Source organism: Talpa europaea, assembly GCF_964194135.1.
Source record: "Talpa europaea genome assembly, chromosome: 7".
In the NCBI taxonomy this organism is placed as follows: domain Eukaryota; kingdom Metazoa; phylum Chordata; class Mammalia; order Eulipotyphla; family Talpidae; genus Talpa; species Talpa europaea.
The window spans coordinates 21,977,116-21,993,862 of NC_140074.1; the positions used below are offsets into that span (position 1 = coordinate 21,977,116).

At 35.0% G+C, this 16,747-nt stretch overlaps 1 protein-coding gene across 11 annotated transcripts in view; it reads right to left on the minus strand.

Moving 5' to 3' along the window:
* The window catches only part of DENND4C (DENN domain containing 4C), a gene marked incomplete at both ends in the record, with an annotated part of 65,751 nt that overhangs the window by 16,719 nt on the left and 32,285 nt on the right, over positions 1 to 16,747 (minus strand). For 4 of the 11 annotated variants that reach the window (XM_084239170.1, XM_084239161.1, XM_084239164.1 and 1 more), the window contains 9 exons: positions 650 to 796; positions 1,998 to 2,120; positions 8,286 to 8,432; positions 8,700 to 8,844; positions 9,030 to 9,158; positions 11,276 to 11,482; positions 13,738 to 13,870; positions 16,036 to 16,166; positions 16,258 to 16,284. In XM_084239170.1, the coding sequence (XP_084095296.1) occupies positions 650 to 796; positions 1,998 to 2,120; positions 8,286 to 8,432; positions 8,700 to 8,844; positions 9,030 to 9,158; positions 11,276 to 11,482; positions 13,738 to 13,870; positions 16,036 to 16,166; positions 16,258 to 16,284 (1,189 nt within the window). Of the gene's footprint in view, positions 1 to 649; positions 798 to 1,997; positions 2,121 to 8,285; positions 8,433 to 8,699; positions 8,845 to 9,029; positions 9,159 to 11,275; positions 11,483 to 13,737; positions 13,871 to 16,035; positions 16,167 to 16,257; positions 16,285 to 16,747 lie in introns of all 11 variants that reach the window. The other 7 variants (XM_084239168.1, XM_084239165.1, XM_084239169.1 and 4 more) reach the window with 5 other exon arrangements.

Here is a 16,747-nt window from a genome sequence, read left to right on the forward strand (position 1 = left end):
CCGGCTGGGGATTGAACTTGTGCTGCAGAGGCTGCAGACAGCCTCATAGGTTGCATCTCAACCCCTTGCGGCACCAGGGAGGCCTCTACTTATTTTTTCAAAAAGCCTTCAAACTCCATCTCTTGAACACAACCCAAAAAATAAAACAAACTCAACTTGTTATCACAGTAAATAAAAAAGGAAAAGATTAGGAACCAGGAGTAATTTCTACATCAATTTAAGATACGGAAAAAACCAATTTCTATAAAATTATATAATATATACACATAATACAGTTGATCTTAGAGAAGTGAAGGGCAAAGGACTCAAGCTAATTTCATTGTCCTTTAAAATGATATACTTAGTTGTATGCCTTAAAGGTGCTGGAACATAACTGAAACTAATAAACTCAAATTCAAGGAGTCACATGCAACAGACTACTCATTACAAGTACTTAATCACCAACAAGAAGTGACTCTGGATGCCTCTAATAACTGCATCAAACTTCACGACCCACTGGCATGTTTGTGTAGAGCCTAAGTGATGTGAATCTTTTCTCCCATTTCTCTTCAGCAATAGGGAATAGTATTAGTCTATTAGTATCAATAGACACATTTATGCCTGAAGAAGTACATTCCAAATATTTATTAATCAATATGTAGAGACTCACCAATGCTGCTTTTCCTGCCATTGACATCAAATATACCAGACGGAGCTTTCACAATACTGCTGCCCCAAGCAGGGGGCTCAGTAGGACTCTGGGCCTCTGCATTAGGTTGTGAATGTTTTGCCATAACAGCAGAGAGATCACACAGTTCTGGGGGGGAAAAAAATATCTGGATGTTAGCATTTCACTTTTGCTAATGTTGAACAGAAAATATATACTGATTTTATATAGTTTATGTATTTTTCCCCAAGAGGGGCAAACACATGACTATTTCATTACTGACTTATATGTCTGACAATTTCAATGTTGACCATATTGACTGAAATACTTACTTTATTTTAGTATTTAATAATGCTTATGTCAGCATTCTTGAGTAGATAAAGGCTTTAAGCTTCAGTTATACTAATCACTTAAAAGTAGAAGAGGGACTTGCTTCTGCAAAGCTCTGGAGCATAAAACATGTAACATCATCATTAAAGAAAGTGTTTTTGTATGAGAGGATAGGAAGATCATCTTCTTATCACAAAGCCAAAATATTCCTCTATATTTCCATAAAATGATTACTACAAATCAGCTCAATGAGGCCCAGAAAATTGAAAAAAAAAAAACAAAAACAAAAACAAAACTGGGCCTCCCCGGTGGCACAGCGGTTGAGCACTGGGTTGCGAGGCTGCCCGCAGCCTCTGCAGCACTGGTTCAATACCCGGCTGCTCCCCGGCCACCAGAGGAGGGTCCCACATGGCGCGCAGACCTCTCCTGCTGCCCGCTGCTCCCCTCAACAGTGTATTTCATCGGTCTGCCTGCTCTGCTCCCCTCTCTGGCTCTGGTGAATTCTCTCGCCCTCCCGCGCTTCTGACTGTGCCTAGTGCTTGTATAAATAAATAAAAATAAATCTTAAAAAAAAGGGGGTACTTAAAAATTAAATATTAAAAAAAAAAACACCAAAAACCACAGCAAAAACCACACAGACTTTATTTAACCTACCAATCAAAAATATCCAGTTAGATAACTGAAGTACTTCAAATGAAAGAGCACTTTAAAATAGGGGCACTGCAAAATAAATTTGATGACTCAAAAGTTTAGTTCTAGTTCTGTTACAAAGAAGCCATGTAATAGTGGCAAATGATACTTCAATGGGATACCATTTTCTGTAAAATCAAGGTCTGACCTACAGAATTTATAAAGATTGGAAAATTCATAGATACCAAAACCTATCTCATGTAACAGTATATAGACAGTGTTTTACAAGCCCAGACCTTACATTTTTTGAAATTATCACCAAAATTATCATATAAGACTTAAGTAACATAGGTAATTTTCTAAGTATAGCTAATAAATATCAATACATAACCTTCTGTTTGCACTTTTGTTTTAGTTATCAGTTCTCTTGCTATTTGTTCTTCTGACACATGAATTTCTGTATCATCTTTTATAAGTTCATCCTTAGAACCATAGCCTTGATCAGACTGACCACCTGTTAAAAAAAAATGCAGACTTATATTTAAATATTTTCAGATTTACAGTTATAAAATGTAAAACAATTCTATTGATCTGTACAATGAAACTTAAAAGAAAGGCAAGAAAGCTCACAAAGCACAATAGGCCATTTTAAACAAAGAAAACAAGCAAAGAACAGTTGAAACAGAACATCAAAGGACACTACACACTTAAAGCACTGAACTCTTTAATTTCAAGTACAAACTGCAAATTAACAGATCTGGACAAGATGCTCTCACAAGTTTTTTAGAGCGTGTCTACCTCTTTGTGCAACAAAGAAGAGGAAATAAACATATCTGCACAAAGAAATGCAGGGATAATAAAATCAGAAACAATAAAAATTGTCACAAAGGGTGGGGGAAAAACAGGATGGAAGGGATAGAGAAAGAAGAAACTTCTTTAACTGTGGTTTCCTGTATACATTTTATTTTTGGAATGTATTACTTCCTACATGTTCAAAAAATCAATTCAACAAGCGGGGGTGGGAGAGAAAAGAGAACGAAAATTGAATGCACACAGTAACAAATGAAACCAACTATATTTCACAGGAATAACATAATCACACTAAAATGATTGTGGGAAAACCAATCCTTACTTTTGAACACATTATTTTGAGTCTTTACCTTAAGAAGGGGGAGAGGAGGTCTGTGGGGAGTGGAAGGTTGGGGTAAAAAGTATCCTGAGCTCCTGAGGAAGGTTTTTGTTCTCACAGGAGGAGGGGTTTAAGAATTCTGAAATTATTTTATTTGTACTTTAGGCCTCAGGAAATGAGTAAATGTGATGATGATTTGGGAGGCAAGATTCTTACTGTGGAAGAAGGAATTTTTTTTAATTAAATAGAATAAAGTAAATCAAAGGCTCACTCATGGAGGCTCCATGAGGCTCATTAGAATTGCAGGTATTTCCAACGCACACACATACATACATGCATGGATACATACATATTTTCTAGCTCTGCTGGAAAAGTCAAGAAGCAGTAATACTGTGACAGCAATAAGCACAAGTAGGGCCCAGATCTTGGTTTCTAAGATCTATTCTTTATTAAAAGGAATCTGGAGGGCCTCCCCGGTGGCGCAGCGGTTGAGCGCTGCGTTGAGAAGCTGCCCACAGCCTCTGCGGTGCCGGTTCGATCCCAGGCTGCTCCCCGGCCACCGGAGGAGGATCCCACATGGTGCGCAGACCTCTCCTGCCGCCCGCTGCTCCCCTCAGCAGTGTACTTCGGTCCTTCTGCCTGCTCTGCTCCCCGCTCTGGCTCTGGTGAATTCTCTCACCCTCCCGCGCTTCTGACTGTACCCAGTGCATGTATAAACAAAACAAACAAACAAATATAATAAATAAATAAATAAACATGCCTCTATAAAAAAAAAAAAGGAATCTGGAATCCTTAAAGAAATGGCTGATTGCAGAGCTCAAGAAGGGAAGGCACAAAAATGATCCAAAAACATTTTACTGTGTAAGAAAGCAAAGCTCAAACAACATGAATGGGAGATGTCTGAAAACATATAATATATCATCTTGGAAAGGCAGAGGGAGGAAAAGTTGGCAAAATCACCACTCTTAACTTTCTTTTTTTTTTTTTTTAAATTTTCTAGAGGCATGTCTTATTTATTTATTTATTATTTGTTTGTTTGTTTGGTTTATACATGCACTGGGTACAGTCAGAAGCGCGGGAGGGTGAGAGAATTCACCAGAGCCAGAGCGGGGAGCAGAGCAGGCAGAAGGACCGAAGTACACTGCTGAGGGGAGCAGCGGGCGGCAGGAGAGGTCTGCGCACCATGTGGGATCCTCCTCCGGTGGCCGGGGAGCAGCCTGGGATCGAACCGGCGCTGCAGAGGCCGCGGGCAGCTTCGCAACCCAGCGCTCAACCGCTGCGCCACCGGGGAGGCCCACCACTCTTAACTTTCATAGTAGAGACTAATTCTGGCAAGAATCATCAATGAATGTGATATTTAGAAGAGAAGCTGTGATGAGAAAGAGGATATTAACTAAATGGTACTGTGAAAACTAGACGGTCACAGGCAAGAGTGAAGTTAGATCACTATCTGACATCATAGACAAAAATAAATTCAAAGTGGATTGGAAAAGAAAGAAAGAGGGGAAAAAGGAAGGGAAAAGTGGATTGAAGACTTGGATGTAAGAATTGAAACCATAAAAACATAGAAGAAAACAGGCAATATGTTGCTTAACAATAACAAATGAGATGCCTTTGAGGAAAAGAAAAGCAAAAATAAACTACATGTGGTTTGACTACATCACACTAAAAAGCTTCTGCACAGTGAAAGGACATACTGCTGAATGGGAGATGATATTTGCACATCACACATCTGACAAGAGGTTTTTATCCAAAATACATAAAGAACTCATAAAACTCAACAACAAAACCCAAATCTGATTAGAAAATGGGCAGATGATCTGAATAGACACTCCTCTAAAGAAGACATATAGACGGACAATAGGCACATAAGATGCTCATCATCATGTTATTATTAGCAAAATGCAAATCAAAACACAAAGAGATATCAACTCATACCTGTGAGAATGGCTATTATCCAAAAGACAAAAAACAAGAAATGTTGGGAAAGATGTGGAGAGGGAACATTTGCACACTATTGGTGGAAAAGTAAATATTATAGCTACTATGAAAAGCAGTACAGAGATTCCTCAAAAAATTAAAAACAGAAATTCCATGATCTCTGTTCCATTCTGAGTATTTAACCAAAAAATAAAAAATAAAAAATTTGAAGGGTTATCTGTTTCCTGCATGTTCAATGCAGAACTGTACACAACAGCCAAGATCTGGAAACAACCTAAGTGCCCACTGGAAGATGATGGGATAAAGAAGGTATGTTATATATGCACAATGGAATACTACTTGGTCATAAAAAGGATGAAATCCTGCAATTTTCAACAACGTGGATTATTCTTAATGAAATAAGCCATACAAAGAAAGACAAAAAATAAAAGAAAAAGGACATAATTGTATAGTCTCAGGGTATCTTCATATCTGCAAGGGGGACAACAGTAACAGAGAAACCAAACAATACTAACATGTTAATCAAAATTGACATGACCAGCTAGGGGCAAACACACCATGTGTACCTCTGGATGTGATTGTTTGAGGATACATCACTTTGAAAATGAAGGAACGAATGCATAACCTAATCTAATCACAGGTAACATCAGACAATCTCAGTTGAGAAACATTCACAAGATACCTAGACTGAATTCTTCAAAAAAGCTGAAGTATAAAAGGTAAAGGTTGAGGAACTGTGCCAGGTTAAAGACAACTGAAGACAGGGCAGTAAAGTACAACCAAAGACAGTACAACAATTGACAAACTGAAATATAGACAACACATTAAAGTCATATATTATTATTTTCCTGAATTTGGTATCTATACTGTGATTATATAAAATATCACTGAAGTTATTAAGAATAAAGGGGGCAAGATGTACATACCCTGCCCTCACATGATTTAGAGGAAAAAATATGTATTTTATAAAGAAAACAATAAAGCAAATGTGGCAAGCTAAAGGTGAATGAATCTAAATATGAGTTTGCTCTACTATTCATGCAACATTTCTTTTAAGTCTGAATATATTTCAAGAAAAAGCTTTTTAAAGTCTACTTTGGCTTTAAAATTCTATTATTTAACATTGAAATTAAACTGAAACTAAAACCAGAAAATCATTATAATCTAGTATAATATACTAGAGAATCATTATAAAGGATGCCAATGGAAAACACGAAAAATAGTAATGCCTTCCACTTTCTGCCATCACCACTCAAACTATGTGTTTAAAAACCTTAAATACTAGTTCAGATACTTTTTAGTGGCTCGCCTCATGAAACTGACACTAGCCTGGGCACTGAGTAAATTGATTAAACCTAGATAAGTCCCTGAAAAAAAGCTAAGTGACTCACTATCAAGTACCAAGCAGAAATATTCTGAGATAATCCTTAATGAAAAAGTAATTTTAGCCTCTGGGCTGTAAGTCTTTAAAAGTATCAAATGGCAGCATCAAAAACTGTAAATATAAACTGTATATTTAATAAAATAAAAATTAATCCCTACAAATTCAGTATCATAGCTTCCTTCTGATATTTGAAATGTGGCTAAAAAGAAACATATAGGAAATAGGGATCTGAAGTACTTTCCCCTATTGTTAGACTCTTTATGTCAATTACCCAGAATTACTACATCATTTGTTCCCCACTAAAGGCCTGATTTGCCTCTATAATGAAACAAGTTAAAAAAAATCTAGAGTTAAGGAAATTGCTTTATTACTATTATTATTATTATTATTATTATAATTTTGTAATGGTCTCATGCCACAAAATTATTTTCTTGGTTTTTCATAAATGAAATCCATTTCTTTGTAAGTATTAGGGGAAAGGTTCAGGAGGACATAAAATAAGGTAGTTTAAAATGAAAGTCTCATAAAACTTCCTACTTTTTACTTGGTATAAAGCTAATTTACAAACAGGATTGTGACCTAACAGCTACATGTTGACTTCCAATGACTTATATACATGCTTCTATAATTATGTGGGTAGTTTTAAGTACAAGAATTCAAGTGCAGCAGCTCTACCCTCCTGTGACTATGCAGGTGCCTCTTTTCCTGCTCCTTTTCCTAATAAACGTGTTGTTTTAAAATGTGAAAACAGGACACCTCCCTGGTGTCCTAGGGGTTAAGTCTTAGCACTATCACCGCTATGGCCTGAGTTAGATCCCCAGCCAGGGAGCTAACCCACTGGCGCAGTAGACCTCTCCTGTCTCACTCGTTGCTCCCCTTCAGCAGTGTATTTCAGTCAGTCTGCCTGTTCCGCTCCCCACTTTATCTCTGGTGAATCCTCTCACCCCCCACACCTCTGGCCTGTACCCCAGCTCTTATATGCATAAATAAATAAATAAATAAATAAATAAATAAATAAATAATTTTAATAAATAAAAATCAAATGTAAAAACAATAAAACAAAAAGAATTCAAGTACAATTTAAGTAAAAAGCAGCCTCAATATCTGAAATACTGAAATCTTTAATACCCATATAAAACTATTTACAAAATGATACTACAAACCAAGCTCAAAATAAAAAGTACATCAAGGCACAGTTTATTTTCAAATAAGATAACACATTACTTTGCAAATTGACCATAGAATGTTCGGTTGGATATTTGATTAAACTGATCCAAAGGAGGTAAAGTCAAGAAAACTAAAGTTGTTCTGTACTTGTAACAATACTTAAAATATAACAAAAGATCTCTCCCCAACCCTTGCATGTCAGCAAATTTAACCTAAGAAATGGGAATTTACCTGAAGTGGTTAACATTCAAGGGTAGAATTAATGCACACGTGTATCCATAGCTTCACGTCATACAAGTCTGTCTGCACCCCACACCATGACAGCCAAGGACAAATGCAGCACCAAGAACAGCACAGAGCAAAAAGCAGAGCAACAAAGAGCAGAGAAAAGGAAACTTCAGTCATTGAGACAAGTTCATCAGATGAAGCACAGGAATTAGAATTCTTTTTAAAGAAAAGCTTGAAATATTAACAATAACAACAACAAAAGGGAAACAACACAAAAGAAGGATGGGCAACACATATATATCTGCTCAATGTGCACTTGAATTACGCTTATTTCTAACTTCAGAGGACAGAGGTTATACTCACAGCCCTGTAAAAGTAGTTTCAGAATTTTCTCCAATTAAAAAAAAGGTCAAAAAAATGACTACAATAAAAACGTTTTCTCGTGATGTAAAACCTATTTCTTCCTTCTTTAGCATTCATAGTCTCAAATCTTTAATATTTTTCACTTAATGAAAAAAAAGACTTGCTAGTTGTGTCACTAATATTCAAGTTCCTTGGCTTACAATTCCCCACAATCATATACTTTCACAAATTGATGAAGAAAGAAGCACCATGCTAGAACCTTGTGCACAGCACTCCAAAGTTAATTTTATACTTCAGGAAATGAAGCGATCTGCAATCAGAGGTATAATTTCTTCTCTTATTTAGATACAGTGTTGCTAACGCACTCACATTGCACAAACTCACAAAAGAAGGGTAAAAGTTTTTCAATAAAAGAAAAGACTTAAATGAGAGTAAGTGAAGGGTTAGTAAAATGCATATTTTAGTACCTGTACTAGAGTGATTATCAATGGAATCAAGACTGATTAAATCTCTGACGAAGACTGTATGCTCCCCATTGTTAGCATCATTAGAACTATCCACGCTACCGTGGCTCACCGTGTCCCCATCACTTCCACCTGTGGCATTCTGAGGAGCTAAAGATAAGGACAATAGCAGTTCAATACTCATGCACTGATAATCTCCAAAGTTAAACATGAATAACTCACAGTTCATTTATGACTGCAGAACACTTCCTAAAACAGTGGGGAAAAATAATTTTGGACTTAAGATCATATCTATCTTCAGTTATATATGAAAATATAAGCCAAAATTTTATTTACATTTTCTATTTCACTTAAGAATGTATGTGCCTACAAAGCTATGATTCAGCACGAAAATATCTTTCCAATCACATGTATTACCTGATATTGAGGAAACCTGTGACTTTTGCACAGTCTTTTTAAGTGGCTGCCTAAACTGTGCCAAACCTCGTACCACATTCCGTACCTTCGCCCATAAGAAGATACCACTGCGGGTACTACTAGGCCAGGAACTCTCCAAAACTACCTAAAAATAAAAAAACAGGTAAAAATGTTATTAGGGATAGTTGATGTTTTAAAAATATATACATATGTAATACATATATAAAGAAGTATAGCCAAAACCTCTAAGGGAAATTTCATGAATAATATAAAATGTAAGAAATTATTAATCTTAATAAACATGTATTACCTAATGTCAACTCTACTTACCTTATTATAATAACCGTAAGTAATAGCATTTGGCTTTATCTTAGCAGTTTTCATTTCAAATAAGACTCTCACTGCTAAAACAGGATGATCCCAAAGTCCACAAAGTTGCATTACTACACGATAGCAAACCTAACAAAAAATAACATCAAAGCATTAGTAGTTAGCGTAATTCTGTGACGAGTACAGACTTTTAAATGACTTTACTCAAAACTTCTTCTAAAGTTATTAAGCACTATTTTCTCTTTTGTTCTGATTTGAGAGTTTCGGTTAACTATCTTTAAAATCTATTCCTTATAACAGAACCAGGATTGTTAACTTTTTTAGACAAGTACACGTGTTCCACTTGTTTCAGTAACAAAAAGAGAATGACTATTACTCTCTATAATTTGAAAATTCATCTTTAAAATCAGGTATGATTAAAACAGTTGTCTCACCAATCATTTATAGTCTATGCCCAAGGAATTAGAGAATCTCCAGAATGGTTATATAGCAAAATGAATTGTATAAATCCATGTCTTAAAAAGAGTATGAGAAGTTTAATATGCTGAATATAATTAGCAAAGGCTTTGCTAAGGATAGTATTTATAAGGCTAGACTTGATCATGAGAACATAAGTCAAGTGGAAACTCCTAAAAACCTGAATTTCAAATATTAGAAAATGACAGTGGGAACCAAAAATTGACACCAGAATCTCAAGGGTCTCAAATCAGGTGAGTCAGTTTATAGGAATGGTGATGAGCAGTCAAAGATTTAATTTGAGAATAAGGAAGCATTTATATAGAATATACTATTTTGTGAATTATAAAATGTGCTGTTTATGACAGAGCTGGTGAACAATTAGGAGTACCAAAAGGCAAAATGGTTCTTTCTACTAAAGGGAAAGTAAAAAGATTTGAGAAAAGATATGTTATTAAAGAGAACAGAAGAACTGAAATAGGAAAAAGGATTTGAAAAGGAAGATGAATACTATGAAGTGAGAAATGGAGAGTATAATTTAGGTTTAAGAGAGACAATGCATACAAAACAATACCACATCATCCACAGAGAGCTTACGATGAACCAGGTGTTATTCTAGGCATATTATGTGCATTTACTAACTTAACCCTAAAATTAATCCTATGAAGAAGGTACTAATTATTATTTTTCCACATCAGTGGGGTAACTTTGTCTTCCAAGGGACATCTGTTAATGTCTGTGGACACTTTTAATTACCATGGAGGGAAGGAGATAGCTATTGACATTTAGTGGGTAGAAGCCAGGGAGGCTGCTAAACATCCTACAATGTACAGGCAGGCCCCACAATAAATAGTTATGAGGGCCAAAATGTCAATGGTACCAAGTGTGTAAAATTCAGATCTGCATTTTCAGATATACAATATGAAAAACAGATAAATTACATAATTCACCTTAGGACACAAGTCCTAAGTGGAGAATTACTTAGTAAGTCTATCCTCTATTTGTTTCCTAAGAAGGTTACACTAAGAATAAAATGAAGGGCCTCCCTGGTGGCACAAGGGATTAAGCAGCACACTATGAAGCAATCCGAAGTCTCTGCAGCACGAGTTTGATCCCTGGCTGTGATCTGCCTGTTCTGGTCCCCACTCTGCCTTTGGTGAATCCTCTCACCCCCCGCATCTCTGGCCTGTTCCCCAGCTCTTGTATGCATAAATAAATCTTTAAAAAAAAAAAAAGGAACAAAATGAAGTCAGCATTTCCACTAATCACAGGCAAACAAACAATTTATTCTAAGGAAGGAAGCCCTGCTTCATTCCAAAGCAGTAATTTTTAAACAAATGTATTAAAATTAAAAAATAAAGACCTCCCTGGTGGCACAAGGGGTTAAGTCCCAGCACTATGAAGTGATCCACAGCCACTGCAACATGAGTTTGATCCCCAGCCAGGGAGCTACCCACATGGCGCAGCAGACCTCTCCTGTCTCGCCCCTTGCTCCCCTCAGCTGTGCATTTCAGTAGAACCACCTGTTTTGCTGCCCATTCTCTCTGGTGAATCCTCTCACTACCCTCCTGCACCTCTGGCCTACATCCCAGCTCTTATATGCATAAATAAATAAATCTTTTTTAAAAATTTAAAAATAAATACTAACTTTACGAAACAAAGTAATAGTTTTACATTTCCTGCTCAATGAAATAGCTGACTGACACTTTAATGTGACTGAGACATGTGTTTTCCTAAAAATAAAACACATATTTGACCTTAGTAATAATAACTCATTTTATTATACTTGCCTCATCTAGAGGATCCACATCCATTTTCCTCATCTTAATAAGTACATCATATGCCTGTTGAAGTGCTCTGACCTTAGGATGAGAAACTTTAACATAGGCTGGGAGACAAATGAACCATAAACTGTAACAATGACTGAAGAGACACTTTGCCCATTGTGGTGGATTTGTGTAACATCTCTTTGCCAACTTATGAGCTGTTTTTATCTCCTAGAAAGAAAATAAATGAAACATTTTAGTATTTACTAAAATGCATTAAGGTGGGGTAAAAGAGAAGGGAAAGACAGAAAAGAATGTAAAATCTGATCCTAAAATTAAGTACTTCATAGTTCTACTTCTTGGAGTGGCTTCCTCCTTAGCACCACACAGTTCCTTCAACTCTCATTTAAAGAAACAATTTATACTACACTGTAACTATTTGTTGGCAAGCATGCCTTAATAGACTAGAAATTCCTTCAAAGCAGAGATCATTCACAATGTAGAATATAATGGTTAATTAGGTGCCCTTCACATTGAAATCACTCATATGTTTGATGGACGTAAGGTATTTGACTATAGCTTCTGAGTTCTTGTCATTCTTAAAAAGGATAGTCTTCTCACCCTCTTCCTGCTGAAAGTTTTCAATGTCCTAGGCTATTTTCTGTGATGATTTCTACTCTACTCTCCCTCACCTCAATCAGTGTTACTCTTCACTGACTCCACAAAAGACCCATTCCTTTGTGGGCACTATAATATAAGATGACAAATCTTCCTACCTAATAGTTTGTCATGTTTTCTGTTTCTGATTTTCATTCTGATTTAGGTGAAAGAAAAGGTATCAGAAACACCTCCTGAACTTTGTCAAACTATATATACTCCAAGAAACTAGAGAGCCTTCCAGATATGTGAGACTGTCATAGTGTGCCTTACACTAAAGTTCCCTCTGCTAGGATATGATTCAAGTAAAAAGATCCTGGTATATTCATTTTTCTTATGAGTTCTCTTATGAGACTTGAAGAGGTATTTGAAAATATAGTGCCTTGTTGTTCTAAGAGATGAAGGTCCTTTTCTCTTTTGGCTACCCTGGGAAATAACATTCTGATGAAAATGTGATTTATAGACTTAGCAGCAAAATTCTTCCCTTTAAAAACTGGCCTTTATTAAGCTGGCAACAGTAAAACTGAAAAATTTTGGGTGCTTCCCCTCAAGTTAACATTGAGAGAAATGGGTACTGTATGGAACTAAGGAACACCTCAGGTTACCTGTAGATTTTAAAGACTGTCCATGAATTGCTAAGATCTGATCTAAGAATTTTAGTTGCAAATTCTCTGAGTTTGAAAACCTGCAAAATTCAGTGTGTGTTTAAAAGATACATTAATCATAGCTTAATTCTTTATATATTTAAGTCAGATATGGTATTAAAGCAATATCCCAATTGCCCTAAGATAATTTCCTTCAGGTCCCTTTAGAATATAATACATGATATAAAGTATATTTACATTAATTATGAAAGAAACACATGACATGGTACTTCACTCCCACTAGGAAGGCAGGCTATAATGAAAAAGATAGATAACAGCAAGAATCACCAAGGATGTAGCGAAACTGGAGTCCTTACACACTACTGTGCTGGTGGAAATGTAAAATGGTATAGTCACTTTGGAAATTATAGTGACAATTCCTCAAAAAGTTAAACACAGAATTACCATATGACACAACATTCTATTTCTAGGCATATATCCAAGAGAAATAAAACATACACCCACACAAACACTTGGACACAGATGTTCATAGCAGCATTAAGCAAAAAAGCCAAAAGTAAAAACCCACATATTCATGAATGAGTAAGTAAAACATGGTGTATCCATATGATAGAATACTATGCAGAAATGAAGTACTAACACATGCCACAACATAGATAAACCTTAAAAATTTTAAGCTAAGTAAAGAAAGCCAACCACAAATAATCACATGTTGTTCAATTTCATTTGTATGAAGTGCCCTGGTTGGCAAAACTATAAAAACAGAAAGGAGATTAGTGATTGCCTAGGGTTCTCAGGAATGGAGAAACTGATAGAAATTGGTAGTTAAGGGGTGTGAATGTTCTCATGGGAGTGGGGGTGGGGGCATGATAAAAATGTTCTAAAACTGACCATGGTGATGGCTGCACCACTCTAGGAATACAGTACAAGTTATTGAGTATACTTTAAGTGGGTGAACTGTAGAGCACATGAATTACATCTCAATAAAGTTCCTTTTTAAAAAGTGTATTTGGTTCCCAAGGAGTCTCTTAAACTGTAAACATAAGCATTCAAAATCTTCCATCTCAGCATTCTGAGGGTTGCAAGAAATCTAATTTAATCATTAACAACCACAGTGAGACTTCAAATGGTTGCTGTGGGTGATACTTCTAAACTATAAGCTGCATATCACATATACATATCTTACATTTTAAATTAATATTTATTAGATAAAGAAAATCTGACCTGTTTAGTTCTCTTAGCCATGAGAGCTGGACTGTTTGTAATGCTAGTCCCAGTAGGGTGTCTACTAAAACAAAGTTTCAACTCCTGTGGTCTGTCAAAAAGCTTAAGGTCCAGTCTTGGAAAGTATTTGTAACTAAAATAAAAAGCAAAAATAGAACTGCTGATTTAAAATACATTAACTTCCAGAATTAGGTGAAAAATTTTAAACCTCAAATAAGTACCAAATCTTAGTCTCTCAAATACTTATACAGAATTTTTTCCCCCAAAATATATGATGGTTTTGTTATAAAATTACAGACTACCTACATGAAAATTTTGCCCCCCCCAAATTATCTGCAATTTCAGCCAAACCCTGGAAAAAAGAAAATCCTGATATCTTACTTCACAGAGGAATAAATAATAATTTGAACCGATTCCATGGGTTGAGTGACAATTTATATTTTAAAATAACATAACATTTACTATATTTAGTAATTTTAAGTGTTAATTCATAAATTTACCTTGCATAGGTATTTAAAAAGAAAAAATCCATAGTATTTTTATTTTAGGGCAATACCACAATTTAATCCATTTTTTATTGCTAGACATTTTTAATTATTTGTGAATTTCTACAATTTAATATCTTTGTACATATATCTTTGTGAATAATTCTGTTTAATTTCTTAGGAAAACATTCAGTAACTGAGTTTACTAAGTTTAACAGGAGAATCAAAATTATAAAATTTTGCCAAGCTATTTCCAAAATAGTTTTTTACATAGCCTAACTCATCCTCATAGCCCATCCTCATCTAATAGGTTAAAAATGTTTCCAATTCATCATTTTGGTTCACATTTCTTTGAATACTAGAAAAGCTTGATGTATTATTATCTGGTAAAATTTCTTCTTGGAAAATGCCTACATACTTCCTTTGGCTACCTTTTTTCTGAGAGATACTGCCCTTCTCTATCTGACGTACTTGGTTAATACTGGATCCCAAAATACAGTGATTAAGCCAAATTAAAAACAAATTCTATATTTAACATTTAATCAAAAATAGTTCTAGGGCCTTCCTGGTGGCGCAAGGGGTTAAGCATTGCACTGTGAAGTTGTCCACAGCCTCTGCAGCACGAGTTTGATCCCCGGCCGGCCAGGGAGCTACCCACCTAGTGAGGCAGACCTCTCCTGTCTCACCTGCTGGTCCCCTCAGCAGTGTATTTCAGTCGGTCTGCCTGTTCTGTTCCCCACTCTGTCTCTGGTGGGTCCTCTCACCCCCCACATCTCTGGCCTGTACCCCAGCTCTTGTGTGCATAAATGAATAAATCTTAAAAAAAAAAAACAACAACCAAAAACAGTACTAAATCCTAGGTACATACTCATTATTTTTATCTGTCCTGGTAAGATTATATATTGATTTCACAGTTTTGGAAGAGAAATTTTATATTCTTTTTGCCCAGAGATTCTTTTAGCAACAGAACCTAAGAAAATAACAGCATATACACAAAGATATAGATAGCAAAGAACTATGAACAACTTCACAATAGACTAAACAAATCACAGTAAAGCATGCAATGTGGCCATTCAAAATGATATGATAACAAAAATATTTATCAGCATGGAAACATGTTCAGACCATTAAAGAAAAACATACATTACAAGATGAACTCATATTTGTTTTAAGCGTAGGAAATGCATATTTATGCACAAAATGGCAGTAAAGATATATTTACAATTAACAGAAATTAAATACTGGGGCTAAAATGATGTGTTCATTTCCCTTTGTTTTTGATTTTCTAAGTTTATTGAACTGTGCATTATCATGATTATAACAATAAACAATCAAGTACATTTTAATTTCTTAAAAAAATTCCTATCCAAATCTTATTTTTTAAGTTTATTTAATAAAGAATAATTCTGAATCAATTACTTGTAAATATTCTCTGATAGCTTATGAATGAATAAGAATTTTAGTCTTTATATCAACAATAAAAACCACCAAAGGGATAGGAACCTCACAAAAGCAATTTTTTTCTTCAGAAATGAAACTTTAAAAAATTTAAAATATGAAAAAAAAATTAAAATACAGTTAAATGTTTAATAAAGAGTGATTAACATCTGGCTGCCCCTTCAATAAGGTTATCCTTAGTTTATAATTTAATAACATCTGGTGACATCTCCATAAAATATTTATCTCCATTAAGTCAGTCAGTGAATAAATTTAGAAATGACCTTCACAAATGATATAAATTTCTACTAATAGTCACAAGAAATGAATTATTAAAGCTGTGTCCAATTTTTTTTTTTTTTTTAATTCTTGCTACCTGTACTTTGGTGGCAGCTCCTTTCCATCATCAGGAGGTGGTTCTGGAGGCATTATGAAAACAGTATGCTCACTTTTCTGTGAATCATCTAGCTCTATCAATTTGGTGTCTTCCGCTGAGTCAAAATCAACCTGAAAATAATTATTTTCTCCAATTAATTTATTTTTAAATAATATCTAATTCTGAAATTACAGCATTCAAAAATGTTTAAGAAAAAAATACCTTATCGGTGCCTTTATCAGGAAACAACTGAAAAAACAAAAAAAGAGTGCTTAGTGCAAATGTCAACTGTAAACTTAGTAAAATCTTTTATCTTAAATTCTTTAAAAAAATCCTTTTTCAGTACCAGATTGATACAAAACATTTCACGATACATTTTGGGGGTTTATACTATTAGCTTATAATAAAACACTTCTCTAATGGCTATAAGGATAGAAAACATTTTGATTAGTTTCTTCATGAATTCTTCTTCATAAACAAAAGGTGGCCATCACAAGGATAATCTGGCTTTTCCAATAAAAAATTTCATTATTATTATTTCATTATTATTCAACCTCTGCATTATTGGTTGATATTATCTAAACCTTCCCACTAATTAGAAGACTATCAATTTTATAAGTAAACAAAAAAGACCAAAATAGTTTTAATCATATCCCAAGAGTTTTAGATCACACTGACAGAATGGGAAAAAATTATTTAAGTCTGCTAAGGC